Source organism: Arvicola amphibius, chromosome 4 (genome assembly GCF_903992535.2).
Source record: "Arvicola amphibius chromosome 4, mArvAmp1.2, whole genome shotgun sequence".
NCBI lineage: Eukaryota > Metazoa > Chordata > Mammalia > Rodentia > Cricetidae > Arvicola > Arvicola amphibius.
The window spans coordinates 37,051,453-37,074,886 of record NC_052050.1 but is presented as its reverse complement, the minus strand read 5'-3'; the positions used below and the strand labels follow the sequence as shown (position 1 = coordinate 37,074,886).

The window sequence follows — 23,434 nt, the reverse complement described above, 5'->3', positions numbered from 1 at the left end:
TACTTGAGCTTTAACAGGAGTGTTGGTGTGACCCCAATAATATCAAAACCTGTGGGTCTGTGAAGGCCGTCAACAGTAAAATTCTAATTTCCAAAGCTGCCTGTGCTTATTAGTGTTGTAGAGGCTTTGCTTATGTTTTACCAAAGTAAGAATAGAAATACATCAAAGGTAATATTAATTTGTTTTTAAAATGATAGGAAAAGTTGGGAAATCGCCTTTCACTTAATGAATTTGTACCTCAGCACAGCTAGGTAATGTCAAAGAACTGCCATTGTGAAAGCTAGCCTTGGAGAACTCTAAAGCTCTGAGAGAAGCTCAGGTGGAGAGCACTTTTCAGCTAATGAGGAGGAAAACTTTCCCGGCACACAGACTGGTTTAACTGCTCTGAAGCTAGTGTTTGGTTTTTATTTGGAGGGTCTCCATGTGTTCACCCTGAACATGGAATCCTCCTGCCTCCGTGTCTCAAGTGCTAGGCATGTGCCACCATTCTTTGCTCTGTGTTTTCCTATTCACTCCCCCGCCTTTCCTGTTCCCCCTTCCCCTTGCTCTCTCCTCTCTCTCTTCCTTTTCCCTCCCTCTCTCCTCTTAGGTAGGATTTCTTTGTGTATCCCTGGCTGCCCTGGAACTTTGTAGACCAGTCTGGCCTCAAACTCAGAAATCTGCTTGCCTCAGCCTCTCAAGGCGCACTCGGTTTTTCCTTTAGTCTCTTTTCTTTGTTTTACATTTACTTGTTTTTTGCTGTGTTTGTGTGTGTGTGTGGTCATGAGGTGCTGAGGTGCACGTGTGGAGGTCAGAGGACAACCTTGGGGAGTGGTTCTTCAGGTTTGATCTTGGGTTTCAGGCCCCACAGGTGTTTTTACCCACAATCATCTTCACTGCTCAAAAAAAAAACCCCCAAAATAAACAAACAAACAAACAAGCAAAAAACCAAACCAAAAACTTGTATTGGTTTATTTTTGCGGGGAGCATAGCATGATATGTGGAGATCAGAAGACAGCCTGAAATCTGTTTTCTCCTTCTATGTCATGTGAGCCTTGGGGACTGAACTCAGATCCTCAACAGCCATCCCCTTTGCCAGATGAGCTGCCTCCTGGGATTACAGGTGCACACCACCATACTCGTTTTGTTTTTTACATTTATTCGTGTGTGTGTTGTGCATGTGTGTGCTTGTGTGTGCACGCGAGTGCATGTACATGAGACCAGAAGACAATTTCCGAGAGTTGGTTCCCTTCTACCTGGTTTCCTGGCAAGTTCCTTTATGTGCTGTGCTGTCTCCTAGGCCTTCTCACCTTTTTTTATGCAGGTCTGAGGTCTGAACTCAGGGCTCTGTGGGTTCTAAGCAGGCAGCCAGCATCTAACCAGCTCAACATCCTTAGCCCCACTGCAACTTTCTTTAAAATTAAGGCATTTCCAGCCTACAGCCCCCAGGCCACATGAGCCACAATGTATCTATGAATAGGACCAAGGCATTAGTAGATGACACAGTTTTGGAATGTCAAAAGTTAGGTATTCCTTTTTTGTTTGTTTTTGTTTTTGTCATTATTAGCTGATATTATTGGATGAGGAAACAAACAAAATGTGTAATAATATACTTAAATTTAATATTTGTACTTGGGAGAAAAAGGGTATTCTTTTCAACAATTCAGAAAAGAGTTATTTTATCATTATCTAACTTTTAAAATTATATGTGCATATGGCGCAGGAGGGAGCGAGCTCAGGTCAGAAGACAATTTTGGGGAGTTAGTTCTCTCATTCCCTTATCATCACCAAAGATTGAACTCGAGTGGCCAGGCTTGCTCTTGAAGCTTGTTTTCTAGTTGAGCCATATCTCTACCCTTAGCGTGTTCTTAAAGATGAATAACTGTAGAAGCCATAGACCAAGCATTTTTCCATGCATTTAACTCAATAGTTTTATGAAGAAGTGAATAAACACTGAAGCCTCATTGGCGGAAAAGAAATCTTAATCACTGTTGAGGGGACTACCATGTGAAGGTCGTCCTCACTGATTATCCATTTAACAGGTTCCTATTTAAATGATTTATGTCTGTTTTTTAATTTCTAAAACTTCAGTGAAAATTCTCAGCTTGAATGTAATGGTTCATTTGACGTGATATAAATAAAAAACTCAACAGTATATTACAAGGATGTTGCACTTGCATGAAGAGTGCACCTGATCTGGCGTAAGCTCTTACAGGTTCAGCCAGTTAATCTTCATCCGGTGTGTTCTAATGATTGAGTTCTCTTACCAATTTGTTACTTTTTCAAGTTGCCGTTACACCATTTGGTTTTGGGATGTTGAGAAGTAGTTTCACAGTAAGGGATTTTGTTGGGTGTGGTGGCTCTTGTCTGTAATCTCAGAACTCAGAAAGCAGAAACAGGAGGACTTCTATGAGTTTGAGGCCAGTGTGGTGTACATAGCAGGTTCCAAGTGAGCTAAGGACTGCATAAGAAGAAACCTTTTTCAGAAAAAGTAAAAAGTGAAACCAAAAAGGGATGCTAATCATTATACCTATAGGTTGATGGCCTCAACTGCTGCCACTTGCTAGTGTTTTTCTTTGAGACAGTTTCATTGCATTCTTACAGCATTTTGTTCTGACTTCATTATATGAGGAACTGCAAAAATAATCACTATTCCATAACACTGGGGATTGAAGTCATATGGCCATATATACAAATTATGAAGAGGTCATCTTTTTTTTCTTTTCTTTTTCTTGTTTTTGGTTTTTTGAGATAGTTTTTCTCTGTAGCTTTGGAGTCTGTCCTGGAGCTTGCTCTTTAGACCAGGATGGCCTCGAACTCATAGAGATCCACCTGCCTCTGACTCTGCCTCCCAAATGCTGGGATTAAAGAAAGGTGTGCACCATCACCGCCTAGCCAAAGAGGTCATCTTACAATCAGCCAGTATAAATAATTTTATTTGATATGATAACAAAAGTTTGAAATTTTTGAATGAACTTGTTAAATTTGAAAAATAGACCTATCTGGGCAGTGGTGGCACATGCCTTTAATCCCAGCACTTGGGAGGCAGAGATGGAGGCTCAGAATTTGGGGCCAGCCTGGTCTACAGAGCAAGTAACAATACCACCACCACCACCAACAACAACAAAAGTCAGTTACACAGTAAAACGTACAGTGCTAATGTGTGAATAATATTTTTGTTGTTTGAATTAAATGCTCAAGATAAAGGGTCATAGCATTTTGGATTAATGGGAAGGCTGACTACTAAGTTTATTTTAAAATCTTAAGTTAATGATACATATACAAGTTAATTTCAAAATTTAAGTACAAAAAGATGAAAGCAGTGTTTACCCTCCCATCTTTGTTTTATAACCACCTTATTACCCACACCAGTAGCAAACAGTGTTTTTAATTTCTTTTTTCTTTTTAAAATTTTGTTATGTATACCAGTTCTGCCTGCATATGTAATTACAAACCAGAAGAAGGTACCAGGTCTCACTCATTACACATGATTGTGAGCCATTATGTGGTTGCTGGGAGTTGAACTCAGGACCTCTGGAAGAGCAGTGCTCTTAACCACTTAGCTATCTCCAGCCCTTATTTTTTTTTTTTTTTTTTGAGACAGGTTTCTCTGTGTAGCCCTGGCTGTCCTGGAACTAACTCTGTAGATCAGGCTGGTCTTGAACACACAAAGATCTGTCTGCCTCTGGCTCTCGAGTGCTGGGATTAAAGGTGTGCAACCCACCCCTCCTTTAATTTCTTACTAGTTATGGAATATTTTACTTATTTGTCCTTTGTGACATTTTACAAGCTGGCTTAATACTCACTTTGTAGGTCAGGCTGACCTTGAATTCAGCAATCCTGTTGCTGCTTTTGCGACGGGATTAGAGGCTCCTGGTACTTCATCCAGGTTGTTTACTTGTTTTTAGGCATGATTTTACCCAGTTTACTGATGGGTTACAACTCATATTGTAGCCATTATGGCCAAGGCTGACCGTGACATCTGCTCCTTCTGCCCCTTCCTCAAGTAGTGAGGTTACAGGTTTGTACCTCCATGCCTAGTTAGATAATTTGCATTTAATGTTATAAATTTTTTTGTTTGTTTTAGATAAAGTTTCTTTATATAGCCTTGGCTGGCCTAGACTCAGAGTTCTACCTGCTTCTGCCTTCCAAGTGATGGAATTAAAATTGTGCAAATGTTATAAATCTCTTAATGTAGAGAAATTTTCCTTGGGGTCTGGGGTCACCAAGTCCTGGAATTAAAGGTATGGGCCATACTTTACCTGATAAGTTCTTATCTCTGTCCCTCCCTTATTGAATCCAGGCCATCAAGTACCCTAGACCAGCACATTACCATATCCCTAACCCCTTGCCTATAGTTTAAAAAGTTATATGGTCCACAAAATTTGTTAAAATCCTTAGCATCCTACTTTGGTTTCTCTTGGTAGATATATTTGTGATATGTATTTTTGTGTGTGAATAACATACTTGCTGCATCTTGATTTTTCACAACTTTTAAACATTGCCTATTGATATCTTACAATAGATACTGAAGATTTGACTCTCAGTCTACTCCTTACCCTCATTATTCATCTTTATCTTTTTAAAAATTTTATTAAATATTTATTTATTATTTATTATGTATACATTATTCTGTTTGCTTGTATGCCTGCAGGCCAGAAGAGGGCACCAGACCCCATTACAGATGGTTGTGAGTCACCATGTGGTTGCTGGGAATTGAACTCAGGACCTTTGGAAGAGCAGGCAGTGCTCTTAACCTCTGAGCCATCTCTCCAGCTCATCTTTATCTTTCTTATATCCATCAACTGACCACCTAGATGAGTTACTTTATAGCCTTATTTTTAATCAGGAAGTTTATATTATGAGTGTGTAAATACTGTATAGGATTTAGTTGTATCCTATGATTTCTTTCCTGTACAACTCTTTCTTTGGAGATAATAATGGTCTTGATTTCTGTTGTTAGCTTTCTGTAAGTTTACCATATATAAACCATTCACCAGTTTTCTTAGTGTCTCAGGACACTGATATGAGCCAGATAGTTCATTAATTTTCATCTATAAAATTTTTCTCAAACTTTTCTGGCTGGCTCCAGGCTAAATTGTTTGCCTATTGCATCTTACACTTAATGGTCATCCTGACTCCCTCACCATCACCCTAGGGATTCTCTTTACTGTCTTTTCTGTTGCTGGAGAATTCATACTCCATCTTCCACAATCTTGCTTTGTTTCCTCATTTGGGTGGAGAATATCCTTTAGTGGCATCCTGAGAAAAAAATACATGGGAGGTAAATAGTTTTTGACTTTTTACTTAAAAAATTTCAGCTTACAAATAATAGTGCAATAGACACTAATGTTCCCTTGACCCAGATTCATCAATTTTTAACCTTTTGCCACATTTTCTTTACTGCTCTCTGTTGTATGTTTTTTTATGAGTCATTTCAAACTAAACTGAAAAACCTATAAATACTTCGTATTTCTTCTAAGAATTAGAATATTTTTCTGGTTTAATTACTTATTATGCCTCATCCTCCATTTAACATGGATGTAAAAATATGCAATTCATATTCTCATTTAAGAGTTCTTACTCATTTCAGTGCTTTTTTGTTTTGTTTTGTTTTTAAGATGGTCTCGCGGTAAAGCTCTGGCTGTTCTGAAACTCACTATGTAGACCAAGTTGGCCTCAAACTCACAGAGACACTTGCCTGCCTCTGCCTCCTGAGTGCTGGCATTTAAGGTGTGCATCATGCCTGGGCCTTTTTTTTAAAAAAAAAATTCTTATTCTCTCATATATTACATCCTGACTGCAGTTTTCCCACCTTCTCCTCTCCCTAGCCTTCCACCCTCACCTCCCACCCCCCCCCTCAGAAAGGAGCAGAGGCCTCCCAGGGACATCAACTAAACACTGCTTAACAAGCTACAATTAGACCAGGCACATACCGTCACATCAAACCTGGAAAAAGCAACCCAGAAGGAGGAAAAGGGTCCCACCAGCAGGCAAGAGTTAGCCCCACTCCCTGTTTTAGACATCCCATAACATAACTTAATATACTTCTAGCCATAACATAATATACAGAAGAACCTAGGTCATCACTTACAGGCTCCCTGATCTCTGTGAGCCCCTATAAGTCCCTGTCAGTTGATTCTGTGGTGCTGTGTTCTTGTGGTGTCTCTGACCCCTCTATACTTGGGCTTTTAAAAAAAGTATGATAGGATCCAACTATACTCAGGCTTTGAATTCACTGTAGTCCAGGGACTGTCTTAAATTTAAAATTGTCTTGCCTCATCTTCCTGAGTAGCAGAGATTAAGAGCCTGCCACAGCTTGCCCAGCAGCAGTCTGATTCCCCCCCCCCTTTTTTTTTTTGAGACAGAATTTCTCTGTGTAGTCTTGGCTGCCCTGGAACTTTGTAGACCAGACTGACCTTGAACTCATAGAGATCCACCTGCCTCTTTGCCTCCTGAGTGCCCACCACGTCCAGTTATGATTCTTGATTATTTGTATGAAGGCACAATTTTCCATCTCTAAAAGCTTATTGAAGCTTCCTCCTCTCCCCTTTCTTTAACACCCCCCCCCCCCCCGGTTTTTTCAGGAGAGGGTTTCTCTGTGTTACCCTGGCTGTTCTTGAACTTGCTCTGTAGACAAGGCTGGCCTTTGACTTCCAAGTGCTGGGATTAAAGACCACCATTGCCTGGTTAACAATGTCTTCTCTTGTGTTCATTTTCTTTGTGATCTGTTTTTTCTTTTTTTTGTGATAGGCATTTTGTGGACCCTTTTTTCCATTTGGGGATTGAACCCAGACTTCATGGAAACTAGGCTAGGGTTTCCCCATGAAGCTACACGTGCAGCTCATTAATGGACAGTCTTAATCTGACAGTCATGCCCTCTCATACTGGGAAATGTTAATTGGATTATTACATTAATTATATGTATATTTTGCCCTTGATTTTGTTCTTTTAAAAGCTGTTTTTCATATTTGGGCCTTTTTAGTAGGCGCTTTAACTTTCTTTTGTTTCTTATTGTTTATCTCTTTAACTTTTACTGACTTAAAACACATTTTCTTAGTTGTATCATTTTATAATAACTTTTTAAAAATTTCCGTGATATGTTTTTAACTTTAAACTTAAAAATATTTATAGCCGGGCGGCGGTGGCGCACGCCTTTAATCCCAGCACTCGGGAGGCAGAGGCAGGCGGATCTCTGTGAGTTCGAGACCAGCCTGGTCTACAAGAGCTAGTTCCAGGACAGGCTCCAAAGCTACAGAGAAACCCTGTCTCGAAAAAAAAAAAAAAAACCCAAAAAATATTTATATATTTTTGTCAGGAGTGATATGTATTGTATGATCCACAAACCCGTTTTTAAGTTTTAAGAATTATTTCTAGGCCAGGTGGATAAGGGCACCTGCTGGCCAAGCCATTGAACCTTAGTTTCAACTCCAGAACCCAAGTGGTGGAAGGAGAAACTGACTCCCACAGGTTGTCCTTTAACTTCCACAGGCACTTGTGCATGGGCGCACACAAATAAACAAATGTAATAAATAATAAAATAATTATTTCTTAGTGTAAATGGAAGTAGAAGTATCACTTACTTGAGCCCACAAAATTGAGACCAGCCTGGGTAACAGTGAGATATTGTATAAAATACAATAAAAGGAATTACTTCTGGTTTTTTTTTTCTTTGTGTTTTTCTGAGATAGAGTCTTCATGTGTAGCCCTGCCTGGCCTGAAACTCAATAAGTAGACCAGGCTGGCCTGGAATTTGATGCAATCCTCTTGATATCACAGGCATGTGCCACCGTGCCCTGTATATTTTTCATTTTAAAATATTTCTTTAAAAAAAAAAAAAGGCCAGGCAGTGGTAGTGCACACCTTTAATCCTAGCACTTGGGAGGCAGAGGTAGGTGGATCTCTGTGAAATCGAGGCCAGCCTGGTCCACAGAGTGAGTTCCAGGACAGCCAGGGCAACACAAAGAAATCCTGTTTCGAAAAACAAAACAAAATAAAATAGAAAAGAAATATATATATGTTTTGAGATTATGTAAGGATTTTGGTTTAGTGGATTTATCTAGTTACTTAGTACTTTCCTGCTTTTCAAGAAAATATCTGGGTGCCTGTAGCTACTTTACCAACAGCTAAATTCTGTAATTTCTTTATGTGTGTGTGTGTTTGTGTGTGTGCCAGCATATGTGGAAATCAACTTAAAGTAGTCCTTGTAACACATGGGTCCCAAGGATAAAACTCAGGTCTTCAGACTTGGTGGCAAGTACATTTTACTGAGCTATCTAGTTAGCTTCCTACCAACAAGTAAATCTTATTTTTTCTTTCCTTTTTTTTAAAAAGAATATTAATTTATTGGCAGGATGTGTGTTTGCGAGCCATAGCATGCCTGTAGAGGTCAGAGAACAACTTGCTATATGAAAACTCAGGTTGCCAGACTTGGTACAAGTACTTTTACATGCTGAACCATCCCTTTTATGTTTTAGAAAAGGTCTCCTTTTCTGAAGATCTGGAGTTGACCATTCTTCTACCTCAGCCTTCCAGACACTAGTATTATCAACTGAATTTAAAATTAAGATACCTAGGGTAGGGTGAATATTATCAAAGCCTGAGCACTGGCTGCTCTTCCAGAGGTCCTGAGTTCAATTCCCAGCAACCACATGGTGACTTACAATCATCTGTAATGAGATCTGGTGCTCTCTTCTGGCATGCAACTATACATGCAGGCAGAATACTATATACATAATACATACATCTAAAAACAAAAACAAAAAAACTGGGGCTAGAGAAATGACTCAGTGGTTAAGAGCACAACTGCTTTTTCAGAGGACCCTGGTTCTATTACTGTCACCCACGTAATGGCTTATAACGGTCTTGCAACTCCAGTTGCAGGAAATCCAATGCCCTCTTCTGGCTTCCATGGGTACCGGGCATGCAAGCAGTGTACATCTGTATGTATAGGAAAAACAACCATACACATAAAATAAAAATAAAGGTAATTCAGATACTTTTATCCCCTCCAACTGTAGATCTGATTTAAGAGATTTGGAGTGGAATTAACACATGGGTACTTTAGAAGTTTTATTATTATTATTATTATTTTATTCTTTTTATTTATTTTTAAGACAAGGTTTCATGTAGCTCAGATGGGTCTGGATCTTTCTGTGCTGCAAAGGGTTACTGAACTTCTGATCCTTCTTCCACTGCCTTTCAAATGCTAGGATTGCAGGCATAGGGCAGAGGTTATGACTGCACATGGGTAGTTTTTCAAAGCTCCTAGGTATTTTTTTATACATAATCAAAATGTAGAATTTCTTCCCTCATATTTTTAAGTTGTTAACTTAGAAGTAATTCTATTATTTGGGAAATAGAGACTTTTTTAGACCTTTAGAATTTTGGGATTTAGTATAATGGGAATGTTGTCCTCGCCTTGGTTTCTAGTCTTTGTGGATACTTATGACAATTTGGAAACATTCTCAACCTGAATTTTAGAGAATCAAGATATTTTCTCTCTAGTGCCTTGTTTTAAATAAAATATTAGAAATAATAAGTGTAATGTATTTATTTTTAGTATAGGGTGTTTTTTCAGAAAAACTATTTTATGAAATAGTAAGCTTGAACTGTAATTTAATATATTTAGAAATAATACAAGTTTCTTAATAAGAAATGCTTTTGTTTTACATAACTAATAAATTACTGAACTTTATGCTTCAAGTTAAGTAATATTTACAAGAAAACATGATATTTTGAATTTTACTATTTTTGTACTACGCTGAATTAAACTGGAATTGTCAAAAATTTGGGATTAAAAAAGCAAACAGAAAAAGCAACCTTCAAATCTCCCTTTTCTCTTTGTTTAGTTCCTTTTGGAGGTGGATATCTGCTGAGACAATAAGAATTATAAGAGGTCAGTTTCAAATAATACTTTTATGTTTACAAATGTAATAAAACTTTTCATGTGCTAAGATGTTCAACTGTGGGGTTTTGTTGTCTTCCGTGTAGAATATTGGCAAGTGGACAAGGAGTCTGACCGTGGTGATGACCCACTACTTTCTCTAATTTAGGACTAGAATCAATGGAAATGGGACAGGCTATGGTAGCTTCTAGAGTGTCTGGACGGCTACTCAGTGATTTTCCAGGCATGACCTCCCTTTTTGGTGGTGTGCATGCTTGTGCTGGGGGCAGTGTTCCGTACAGGTGCTTGTGCTGGGCAGGCGGCAGGCTGTTAAACGCTGAGCTGCTTCCAGTCTATGCAGCCCTCAGAAAAGGCTGTCTGCTACAGGCAGCTAGGAGAGGACAGCTTGAAGAGGGCTGTGTTGAGCCTCTTGTTCATCAGCCCAGGGGCCCTATTTTATTAACAATGGCCTTCTTCCATAATTTCAAAGAATCGTTACCTGTCATGAATTCTATTTTTGTGACCATCAAATTTCAGTCAGATTATACATTAGAGTGTACCTATGTGTGCCTTAGTTCCCTTGTGAAGGCAGGTATGGTGGTGTACACCTGTACTCCCAGCTGTTGGTAGGAAGAGGCAAGGCAAAGAAGTCTTGGCTATAGCTATGAGACTCTGTCTCTCCCTTGCCTTCTCTCAAAAAATTTTATTTTCTGTTGCTCTATCTTAATATTCTTTAAAGTGGTCAGTATATTTGAATTCCCCTTTTTATTTTCCTGTTATTCCCTAACTCCCTTTTTTCTTCTAATGATTTGGTTTTCTTTTAGATTGAACTCCATACAGTTTGGAGACTTAAAAAAAAGGAGAAAGAAATATAATATAATATTGCAATGTAAATGTATAGTAAATTTAGGCATTTTTTTTCCATTGCTGGGGCTTGAAACTGGGCCTTCTGTGTGTTAGGCAAGTACTTTACCACTGAGTTACTCCTCTAACCTAGAACTTTTATGTTTGATTTTTGTTTTGTTTTTTTAATGTACAAATAATGGGTTTTATTTTAATATTTATCATACATACATGTATGTCATTGTATATTGCTCATGCTCACTCTTGCACTGCCCTTTCCAACTCTTTTTTTTTTTTTTTTTGGTTTTCCAAGACAGGGTTTCTCTGCAGCTTTAGAGCTTGTCCTGGAACTAGCTCTTGTAGACCAGGCTGGTCTCGAACTCACAGAGATCTGCCTGTCTCTGCCTCCCGAGTGCTGGGATTAAAGGCGTGCGCCACCATCGCCCAGCTCTCCTTTCCAACTCTTGAACTGCTCTTTCCAGTCCCACTTTCCATCCTTATTGTCCCCCTTTCCCACCTCAAATACTCATTTTCTATTTACATGTCATATATGCATGTATATACACACACAGATATGTTTAAGCCTGGATTCTACATAGCAGAAAAAGTGATATTTTATCTTATTTCCCCCATGTTATCCTGTCTTGTTCTTCTCTACCCCTTCCTTTTCTACCTCTTCTTCCTTCCTCATTGCCTCACTTCTATATTTATTTATTTATTGCAAGTTTCAAAAATAAGTTAAAAGTATTCTTCAGCTGTCTTCCAAAATGTTCACAGATTTTGTTTGTTCTTATTTCCCTCTGTATATTTTGTATTCCTGGCAATTTGTTATTGTTGTTTTGCTCATGCAGCACAGTGGTTTTTTTTTTTTTTAAAGATTTATTTATTTATTGTGTATAGTGTTCTGTCTGCATGTATGCCACCAGACCAGAAGAGGGCACCAGATCTCATTATAGATGCTTGTGAGCCACCATGTGGTTGCTGGGAATTGAACTCAGGACCTCAGGAAGAGCAGGCAGCGCTCCTAACCTCTGAGCCATCTCTCCAGCCCCAGCACAGTGGTTTTTAAGGTTTAGGTTGTGTTAAAATACATTATTATACCTCATCCTAGAGCTTCTAAAACAACTGGTCTAGGATAGGCACAGGCATTCTCACTCTTACAAGTTTCCTAATAAGCAGCTTCAGGGCCAGGATCCACAGTCTGAGAATCTTACTATCCTAGCATTTGAAAATACTATTTTATCTCTAAACAGATTAACTCTGATTTACAGATCACACCAAAAGCATGGCGAGTGTGTAATTTTAACATACTCATTGGTTTTTCCAAACATTTAAAAAAACTTCTGGTGGCAGAGGCGTATAATCCTAGTGATTCAGGAGGCTGAGTCAGTAGGATCACCTTTCAAAGCCTGCCTGGTTCAAAGAGCAAATTCAAGGTCAGCCTGAGCAACTTGGTGTGACTCTATCTCAAAACAAACAAACAAAGTTAGAAGAGGGCGGAAGTTGTTGCTCAGTGGTAGAGCACTTGTCTTACAGGTGAAGGCCTGGGTTTAATCCTCAGAACCATTACCACCCCCTACCAAAACACTGATATTCTTGTCTGATATGATCAAACACTGCTCTCCACACACTTTTGTACCTGACAGTGGCTTATAACATATAAAATTTATCAATAAATGCATTGTTTTCTAATAGTACCACATCTTGGGACACCTTAAAATTAGGATTGACAATCATTTTCTGAATTAAAATTATTGCTAAACCACAAATTGTTTAGTACCAAGTTGATGTATAGGTTTTCAGCCAGCCCTGGTTCTCCTGGAATTTGCTTTGTAGACCAGGCTGTCCTCAAACTCATAGAAATCCATCCTCCTGCCTCTGCCTCCTGAGAGCTGCAATTAAAGGCATATGCCACCATTCTTGACTGATTTAATCAATATGTATATAATCAACACACACATATATATGGTTTATTTATTATGTATACAGTGTTCTGTCTGCATGTATCCCTGCAGGCCAGAAGAGGTCACCAGATCTCATTACAGATGGTTGTGAGCCACCATGTGGATCTTGGGAATTGAACTCAGGACCTCTGGGAGACCAGCTAGTGCTCTTAACTACTGAGCCATCTCTCCAGCCCTTAAATAAATATTTGAAGGGACAGAATACTTTTTAACTTAGTTTGGTGTTTTTTTGTTATGGGACTTTGAACTGGTAATTATATTTTGGTTATGTCTGCTAGCAATTGACAGTAGGTAATCTTGACTAGTAAGGTCCAATATCTAGAAAAATGGTGTTTGTGATGATGCATCAACTACCTTGAATATAGAATTAAAGTTTGTTGGTTGATTCACTTTCTCTACCAATTCTGTGTACAGAATTGAACAACAAACATAATATTTGGGATAGATTTTTTTGTTTTGTTTTGTTTTTAGAGACAGGGTTTCTCTGTAGCTTTGGAGCCTGTCCTAGAACTTGCTCTGTAGATTAGGCTGTCCTCGAACTCACAGAGATCCACCTGTCTCTACCTCCTGAGTGCTGGAATTAAAGGCATGTGCTACCACTACCTGGCTTTGGAGGTAGATTTTTAAAATACACAGTTTAAAAAAAAAAACCAAGCCCATGAAAACACTGATTTTTCTGTTTATTGTTTTACTTTAAATGTGTGTACTTAATAAAATTCATAATGTTTCATTATATGGTGTTTGGAATCAGATGATAATTATGTAGTTTGAACACTGAATTTCAACAAGTGCCGTTCACCTAAACTCTTAGCCCCCACTACCCACAGTGCTACAAATGAGTCGTAGTCTCACCACAGCTTTTGCTTTTTGCTGTCATATAGCTGTCCCTTCAGTATCACTGAATCAGTGAAGAGATGGAGAATGGTTTATAGAGTGTGAGAAATGTTTCTTTGAGGAAAAGAAAACCTTCAATTTATAGATAGAGTTACCATGATCTTTCTCTTCCTCCCTTGGAGGAAACAAAAGTGCTGGAATAGAGAGCTAAGGAAGCCAGTTCTCAGACTCAGTCAGTCTTGTTTCGGAGGGCCACTTGTGGTTTATGACTTATCCTCTTGAGTGTCCTCACCTATATGTTGTTGCCTATAGCTTGCTTTTCATTTTCCCTGCAGCTGTGAGAGCTTATTTTCAAAGAATAATGGATGAACCATCTCCGTTGACCAAAGCTCTAGAGCTGAACCAGCACTCCCGTTTCATAATTGGGTCTGTGTCTGAAGACAACTCAGAAGATGAGATCAGTAACCTGGTGAAGCTGGACCTACTAGAGGAGAAAGAAGGCTCTCTGTCACCAGCTTCTGTCAGCTCAGATACGCTTTCTGACTTGGGGATCTCTGCTTTACAGGATGGTTTGGCCTTTCATATGAGGTGAGAAGAGCTGAATCATGGGTAATGTGTTTGCTGTCTTGTTATTTTCATTCTCATGTTCTGAAAAAATAACTTCACCTGCATTCAGTGGGCCCATTTCCCATGAACAGGAAATTCTGCACTTTGGGGAGTATCTTTTCTTACATGTTCCTCTTAGCTTATTTCCCCCATCCTTTCTGCATACTAACTCCTTCAGTATGACCCAGTGAATGAAAGTTAGGTGGAGGAATTCCTGTAGTACTTCAACAATGTTGTAACTTTAGTTGATTGATAGGAATTTTGCAGATTTGGCCAAATTTATAGTCATTTTCCCCTCTTTGCCTCCCCATCAGTGCTAGAGATTTAACCCAGGGCCTTTCATATGATAGGTGAACACTCAACCACTGATCTACATTCTTAGCGTTTGTGGGTTTTGTTGTTTATGTTTTGAGACGGGGTTCCATTACTCCTGGTTGGACTGGAACTTCTTATATAGAGCAGACTGGCCTGGAGCTGGGATTGTGCACAGTGCCTATGGACACTTTGTCTTTTTTTATTTGGTTTTTGAAACAGGGTCTATTATTTTTCTTTTCTTCCTTTTTTTTCTTTTTTCTTTTCTTTTCTTTTCTTTCTTTCTTTTTTTTGTGAGACAGGGTTTCTTTGTGTAACAGTCTTGGCTGTCCTGGAACTTGCTTTTTAGACCAGGGGAGCCTCACATTCATGAGATCCACCTGCATCTGCCTCCCAAGGGCCGGGATTAAAGACGTGCACCACCCAGCTTGAAACAGGGTCTAATGCAGCTCCAAATTCTCTTGAATTCTTGATCCTCCTGACTCCGCTTTCTAAGTACAAGTTTTACAGGTATGTGGCAGCTCACTCATGTTAAAGTAACTGTTTTTTGTTTTGTTCTGGGACAGGGTCTTAGATGTAACTCGGGCTGGCCTCAAACTCATTATGTAGCCTAGGCTGACCTTAAGTTTCTAATTTTCCTGCCTTGTCCTTTGGAGTGCTAGAGGTACTGGAGTGCTGGGGTACTGGAATGAGCAACCATGCCCTTTGATTGATGGTTGATTAGATAACTATTTAGTCATTTTCTTTTTCAGTTCGTAGGTTTAAAGAGTTTGAGAAATTACACACACACATACACACCTAGAGTAAAACAAATAAAATGCTATCCAGGTGATTCTAATGTACACTGAGGGTAAATAGTATAGTTTTAACTAAGATTAAACAAACACAGGGTAGGCACTGCTACTGTTATTACCTTAATATTAATGGGTCATAATAATTAGGCTCTTTTTGTATATCAAGATATTGATTCTAGCTGGGCGGTGGTGGCACATGCCTTTAATCCCAGCACTTGGGAGGCAGAGGCAGGCAGATCTCTGTGAGTTCGAGGCCAGCTTGGTCTACAAGAGCTAGTTCCAGGATAGGCTCCAAAGCTATGTAGAGAAACGCTGTCTTTAAAATCCACCCCCCCAAAAAAAAACCCCTCCTGATTCTATAGTAAAGTTTTATACTGGTAACTTTACTATGGTTCTGATAATTCTTTGTTGTTATCTTTGAAGTCACACTGTTCTTTGAGAAGTTTTGACAAATTTAATTTTATGTGAAACATGAGTTATTGAATTAGGACTTTGAGTTTGGCAATGGTGCAATCAGTGCTATTACAGGAAACTCAGCTGATGATATCCTGAGGCATTATGTAGGTGCCAAGCCATTCCCAAGGCCCTGGCTGTCAGGCAGAGGCAGTGTGGTCAGGGGCATGACTGCAATGTCTTGGGTGCCTCAGTGTTGCCAGAACTCTCACGGTTGTTGCTCATGGCAGGAGTGTGATCAGCAGATGGAAGAGGAGGGTTGCCAGTTTCCACTGACTACTCAGCTAATGTTCCAAATAGAACAAGATCTCTTCCTTGATCCATTTCACCCGTGGATACGACAGTATCTTTGGGAATAATTTAAATTGTTTCGTTTGATAGGAAGACTTCTATGATATCTGTAGCTAATTAAATTGTATGTGACCATTGGCAATTCATAATTTTTCCTTGAACTCATTTCTTTTCTAAAAAATGAAGATGATGATTCAGTCACTGCTTTCACTCTTTGAATACTAAGTATAAACCTGTTGAGTTTATTAGCAGCTCCTAGAATGAGTAGCCTGATCTTTCACACATGATAGCCGTTACGGGGACAGGCTCATTCCTCACAAGTTTTAAGTATGGCCATCTGAAACAAAGTAAAATAATTGCTGTGATTTTTATTTTGGGTGCCAATTAGTGGTCTGATGGGTAAGCAGGACTAGAAAAATAGACTTTTCTAGGGATGGAGAAGACATGTATCATGTTTTTCCAGAGTCACTGAAAGATTGGATAAATCACTTCCTAAGTGGTCTTTATCCCCCACATATTTGAAAATAAGGGCTTAAGAAATAGTTACAGCTTGTTGGGAGCAGGCAAATCTCACTGAAGAACTGCTTAGACTTTTTAACTGTTAGATAAGATCTACCTGGGCTTATCAGCTAGAGTTAGAATATGTCTCTGAAAGTCATTAATTAATTGAACATTTTAGAAGACTGTTAAAAGACTTAATGTATACATCTTAATTTTGGCAACTTGTATGTGATTTGGTGACATCTAATAGAATTGTCTTATTTGTTTTAGTTTTGGTAGTTTCTCTGATGCCACTTAGGGTCAGATGGTCCTGCATACTTAAAATGCACAGAAGGATGTTAGCCCATGCCATTAGTCAAACAAGATTGTAAACAGTTCTGCCAACTAGTATACTGAATTCCTTGCTAAAGTCCAGGCAGAAGCAAACTATTTCCCATATTTTGGTCTTTAACCTCTTAGGATACTGTAGGTTTTTTTTTTTTTTTTTTTTTTTTTTTTGAGACAGGGTTTCTCTGTATCTTTGGAGCCTGTCTCAAAAACTACCTCTTGTAGACCAGGCTGACCTCGAAGTCACAGAGATCCACCCGCCTCTGCCTCTGCCTCCTGAGTGCTGGAATTAAAGGTGTTTGCCACCACTGCTCGGCTTGATACTGTGATTCTTAAACCTACTTCATGCTTATATTTGAAACTTCATCTCATTTTTTTCATAAACACCTTACAATAATGTGGTCAAAGTGCTGAATGGTCAGTTTAAGGACTTTGTTATCATCTGAGTGCACATGAATTGAATGTAAAATGTACCATAGCCTGGGTTCAAGGACAAAGTGGACTCTGTGAAAGAGAACTACGTTCCTGCCTCTCATCTTCTGAAAACTGAGAATTAAGTAATATGTTTGCCTGTAAGATGTTTGACTCTTCAGAAGAATCTAGAGAATGTTGAAGCTCTTGCTTTCTGCTTTTTAAATTTGTTCGTTTGTTTTTTCAAGACAGGGTTTCTCTGTGTAGCAGCTCTAACTGTCCTGAAACTTGCCTTATAGACTAGGCTGGCCTCAAACTCACAGAGATCTCCTGCCTCTGCCTCCTGAGTGCTAGGAATTAAGACGTGACCCACCACTGCCTGACAAAACACTTTTGTAGTTAGAAATTACCTGTAGTTTCTTCTGTGACGCCAGACAGACAGTGTATGAGTAAGTTTGGAATTGGTTCTCAGATAACTTTTTTCACTGTTGTAAACTTAGAAAAAACAAAAAACAAACCAAACCCGTATGGCGTTCTGTGCATGTGTTGTCTCTAGGATATAATGATGTTAAGGTAAGGTTCATAGAGACTCTGGTATTGGCATTGAGTGAGGGGGCCTGTTTTTTTTGCTGGTATAGCTGTTCTGTTTTTCACGTTACCTTTTTTATGTATTAGTGCTTGGGATTGAACCCAGGGCCTCATGTTTATTTAGTTCTGTTATTGAGCTGGACTGCCCGTCCCTTAATAACACTCAGTCATGTTTTCTCGGTGACTGATTAGAAAAATAATGGTATTAATAGATAGCATTCATAAAGTGCTTTAGTGTATGTCAGGCACTGCTCTGTTTTGTGTGGAGGGTCACACTTAATCTTTAGCACAACCAGTGAGGCAGGTGTTACATTATCATTCCCACAATATACATATGGGGAACTGGGATATAATGTGTAAGATCGCATGACTGAATATGGAAACTAGTGAGAGTCCTGTCAGCTATTCTATCAGACTTATGATTTCGTTGAGCAGGTCTTTAATCAGTCAGCTTTACTTCAAAAGGACAGAAAATATATTTGAAAAGTAATGCTTTATTTAAGAAACAGTACAGAAAATTGAGAAAGGCTTACATATCTATCAACCTGAGATTACGCTGCTAATACTCTCCTTAGTCTTCTGAATTCTTTTCTTTTCTTTCTTTTTTTTGTTTTTTTGTTTTTGTTTTTTCGAGACAGGGTTTCTCTGCAGCTTTTTTAGAGCCTGTCCTGGAACTAGCTCTTGTAGACCAGGCTGGCCTCAGACTCACAGAGATCCACCTGCCTCTGCCTTCTGAGTGCTGGGATTAAAGGCGTGCGCCACCACCACCCAGCTCTGAATTCTTTTCACTCTTTTAAAATTTTTATTTATGAATATGTGTGTCTGTTTGGGTATGTGTATGCTCTATAAGTGTAGTGGCCTCAGAGATCCAAAGAGGGCATTAGATTAGATCCTATGGAACTGTAGTGGTGGTTATGAATTTCCTGACCACTGTGGGTGCTGGGAACCATACTCAAGTCATTGAAAGAGCAACAAGTGTTCTTAACCACTGAACCATTTCTCCAGCTTCTTTGACTCCTCTTCTATGCATATACCCATATTAAACATGAGTTTCTTTCCTCCCCTTTTTCCTTCTTTTCTTCTTTCCGTTTAAGACAGAATCTTATGTATCCCTCATTGTCCTGGAGCTCTCCTCTATCCTCCTGCTTCTTCCTCCCAAGTGTTTCACCATGATGACATGCTACACACACATTTCTTTTTTTAATTTTTAAAAAAGTTTTTATATTTTATATTCTGGGCGTTTTGCTTGCATGTATACCTGTGTACCCATGTATAGTGCCTACAGAATAGGTTGTCAGATGCCTTGGAACTTAAGTTATATAGACTGCTTTTGGCAGTTTTGTGAATGTTGAGATTGGAGTCTGGGTCTTCTGGAAGAGCAGCTAGTGCTTTTAACCACTAAGCCATCCCTCCAGCCCCTTACACATTTCTTTATACTGAAATGAGCTCATACTGTGCACACTTTTATAAACTGCCTTTTTTGGGTGGTGTGGTTATCCTAGATTCTAGAAATCTTGGGCTTGGCATGTTATGTAAGCAATTGATCATATATTTACAGACCTAATCTATCAAAACCCTCCACCTTTCTATTTCAAATTTTTCATGTTAGTCTTGAAAGCTGGCTCAGTGGTTAAGGGTACACATATACCTCCCTGCCTCCAATAGCTAAAAATGATGAAGATAAGCCAGGCGGTGGTGGCACACGTCTTTATTCCCAGCACTCAGGAGGAAGAGGCAGGAGGATCTCTGTGAATTTGAGGGCAGCTTGGTCTACAGAGTTCCAGGACAGCCAAGGCTACACAGAGAAACCCTGTCTCAAAACAACAACAAAATAATAATAAAGATAAACCTTAAATTTTTGCATTGCATCTAATGTATACCCAAATTCGAATTCAGTCAAACAAATATGCAACACCACACATTATATTTTATGTCTCTTGAAGAAATTTTTTTTACATTTTTTTTATATGGGAGTAGGCAAAGGTGTTCTTCTGTGTATACAGAGGTCAGAGGACAACAACTTCTCCTTTTACAATGTGGGCTCTGTGATCAGATGCAGGTCAGGCTTGGTAGCAAGTGGTTTTACCTGCTGAGCCGTCTCACTGCCCCTTCGCTTAAACTTCTTTTTCTTTTTTGCTCTATATGGCCTGGAAATCACTATTTAGACCCAGCTGGCCTCAAACTCACCAAGATCCTCCTTCCTCTCCCTCCTGAGTGCTGGAATTAAAGGTGTTGACCACTACATCTGGTCCTCTTAAATATTAATTATATTACCACCCATTCCTTTGTGATGGTGACCAGAGACTTGTTTAAGAGGAAGTTAATAATTTGTGGAAATACTTGTATGATTGCTAGTGATTATTTAGTGCAAGGACAAAGAAAGGTAGACTTACCATATGTACTCTATAGTTGAGTAGTGACAGCTCCATCTTGGCACTTTCTTAACACTAGTAATGTAGTCAGTTTCATAGTCATGATGAGGATGGCCATTTTTGTTAAAATCTGTGAAGAGTAGAGTTTTTTGTTATAGCTAAACTATTTTTGTTTGGCATAGAAAGAAATGGGAATTTTTAAATTTAGCCTCACTTAAACTCCTTGAGTTTTATGACTTTAATGACTTCATTAAAGTCTGGTGATGGAGATAAAATTAAATAATCACTGTGTAAGCTTTCAAGAATATAAAATATGCCACACCCAGTCTACTGTGGTTTAAATGTTTGCTTATAAATTTCTTTGAGACATGGCCTTGTTATGTAGTTCATTCTGGTCTTGAACTCAAAAGTCTCCTGCCTTAGCCTCCAACTGTTGGAATGATTATCATGTACCCCTTAATTTTCTCTCTCTCTCTCTCTCTCTCTCTCTCTCTCTCTGAGACAGGGTTTCTCTGTAGTTTTGGAGCCTGTCCTGGAACTTGCTCTGTAGACCAGACTGGCCTCGAACTCACAGAGATCCACCTGCCTCTGCCTCCTGAGTGCTCAGATTAAAAGTGTGTGCCATGACCACCTGACATAATTTTCTTGTTTTGATTTTGAATCAGGGTCTTACCATGAAGCTCAGGCTAGCCATGAAGTTACTTTGTAGACCAGCTGGCTTTGAGCACTTGATCACACTGCCTTTCTTTCCTGAATGCTAGATTTACAGTTTGGTGCCACTGTGCCTGGCTTGATAAAATGTTTTGACTGGGGAACTTCAGGCTTTTGCATAAAGTTTGGATATTTAGTGTTGAAAGACTTGGTTACAGAAAACATGTACTGTCATTGTTAACAGTTCTTACACTGAGAATAACCTTTATTAAAATCACATGCCTTTTCTTTCTCTTGGCTTGTTTGTGTCAAGTTTTAACATGGTATGTAGGGAACTGGCTCTAGTTGTGGTTTCCATCTTGGCTTTGCTTATAGATAGGCCTGTGAGGGTGCTTTATGTTTCTCTTAGTGTTTCTCATTTGGCTTGCCTAAGTTTTTCTCCTTCCCCCAGTAGCTTTCCAGATTTTCTTTCAGTGCTCTTTCCTTAATATTCTGAGGTTCCCAGTTGCCATGGCACTGTAGTAGTGAGTAGACAGAGAAGGTCATTATGAGATCTGCAACTTGGTGCTTTTGCTGGGGGCAATAGTCTGCTTTCTGTGTCGCTTGCCCTTCCCTCCTTTCCATTCTGAATACAGGAGCTGTCTGTGACATGTATGTAAATCAGTCTCAGGAGTTCATTCTATAAAGTCACATAATTATTGCAAGTAGAGCTCTGTTCCATGATGTTATACCTCTCCTGTCTTTCATGAGTTTCTCCCTTTCTTTCTATTGGCATAAATTCATAAGTGAAGTTTGCATTTATTGTTTTATTAATAATTGATCTTTATTTTATGTTCATTGGTGGTTTGCCTGTGTGAGGATGTCAGATCTCCTGGAATTGGAGTTACAGACAGTTGTTAGCTGCCATATGGGAATTGAACCTGGGTCCTGTCGAAGAACAGTGTTCTTAACCTCTGAGCCATCTCTACAGCCCTGACTTTTTATTTTTTATTATTAAAAGCAATATGTTCATTGTAGAAAAGTTAGAATTCTGCCAAATCTAAAAATATAAAGTAGTTTCATCCAGTGATAACACAATTTAATATTTTCTTTCCTTTTGGGTGGGGGGCTTTTCAATATAGGGTTTTTCTGTATCTTTGACTGTCCTGGAACTCACTCTATAGACCAGGCTAGCCTCGAACTCACAGAGATCCGCCTGCCTCTGCCTCCTTAGTGCTGGGATTAAAGGTGGTGGCTTCTTTCCTCTTTTTTTTTTAACCACTTAACAGTAAATTTTATTAAAAAATAATGTCCTAGTAGCAGGACAGTTGTGGCACATGCCTTTAATCCCAGCACTCAAGAGGCAGAGATAGGCAGATCACTGTGAGTTCCAGGACAGTCAGGGCTGTTAGACAGAGAAACCCTGTCTCGAAAAACAAAAAGCAAAACAAACAAAAATATAATGTCTTAATAAATGCACAGTTGAGTTTTTCTAATGTAATACTTTCTTGTGTTATTAAGGTTTTTTTTATTTTTTTCTCTTATTTAATTTTTTTATTTTTTCCAGTTTATTTATTTTTTATTAAAAAATTGCCATCTCAGCCGGGCGATGGTGGCGCATGCCTTTAATCCCAGCACTCGGGAGGCAGAGGCAGGTGGATCTCTGTGAGTTCGAGACCAGCCTGGTCTATAGAGCTAGTTCCAGGACAGGCTCCAAAGCCACAGAGAAACCCTTTTTTCGAAAAACCAAAAAAAAATTTCCATCTCCTACCCTCCTCCTCCTCCTTCCCTCCCCTCCCCTCCCCCCATACCCTCACTCCCTCCCTCTCCAGGCCAAAGAGCCATCAGGGTTCTCTACACTATGTTGAGTCCAAGGTCCTCCCAACTCCCTCCAGGTCCAGGAACCAAACTGACAAGGCTCATACAGAGCCCGTCCTTGTCGTAGAGACCAAGCCCATCGCCATTGTCCTTGGCTTCTCGGTCAGCCTCCACCGACAGCCACTTTCAGAGAGTCCGATTTGGTCGGATGTTCCATCAGTCCCATTCCAACTGGAGTTGGTGGTCTCCCGTTAGTTCTGTCCTGCCATCTCATTGGGTGAACGCATCCCTCACGGTCCTGACTTTCTTTCTCATGATCTCTCTCCTTCTGTTCCTCATCAGGACCTTGGGAGCTCAGTCCGGTGCTCCAATGTGGGGCTCTGTCTCTATCTCCATCCATCGCCAGGTGAAGGTTCTATGGTGATATGCAAGATATTCATGAGTATGGTTATAGGATCTGGCCTTTTTTGGCTCCCTCTCTGCAGCTGCCCAAGGAACTAGCTGGGGGCATCTCCCTGGACACCTGGGAACCCCTCTAGAGTCAAGTCTCTTGACAACCCTCAGATGGCTCACTTAATTAAGATATATGCTTCCCTGCTCCCATGTCCACCCTTCCTATATCCCAAGCATCCCCTTCCCCTAAGCTCTCCCCATCCTCCCCTTCACGCTTTTCTCTCCCCATCTCCCCTTGCCCCCATCCCACCCCACCCCCAAGTTCCCAATTTATGCCCGGCAATCTTATCTACTTCCAACATCCAGGAGGATAACTGTATGTTTTTATTTGGGTTCATCTTCTTATTGTCTTCTCAAGGATCACGAATTATA

The 23,434-nt window shown here is 39.5% G+C and overlaps 1 protein-coding gene across 5 annotated transcripts in view; it reads left to right on the top strand.

The window, feature by feature from the left end:
- Positions 1 to 23,434, top strand: part of Acaca (acetyl-CoA carboxylase alpha) — a 208,039-nt gene that overhangs the window by 1,344 nt on the left and 183,261 nt on the right. For 4 of the 5 annotated variants that reach the window (XM_038324766.2, XM_038324764.2, XM_038324762.2 and 1 more), the window contains 2 exons: positions 9,831 to 9,877; positions 13,842 to 14,094. In XM_038324766.2, the coding sequence (XP_038180694.1) occupies positions 13,868 to 14,094 (227 nt within the window). In that variant the 5' untranslated portion in view covers positions 9,831 to 9,877; positions 13,842 to 13,867. Of the gene's footprint in view, positions 1 to 9,830; positions 9,878 to 13,841; positions 14,095 to 23,434 lie in introns of those variants that run through there. The other variant, XM_038324765.2, reaches the window with a different exon arrangement.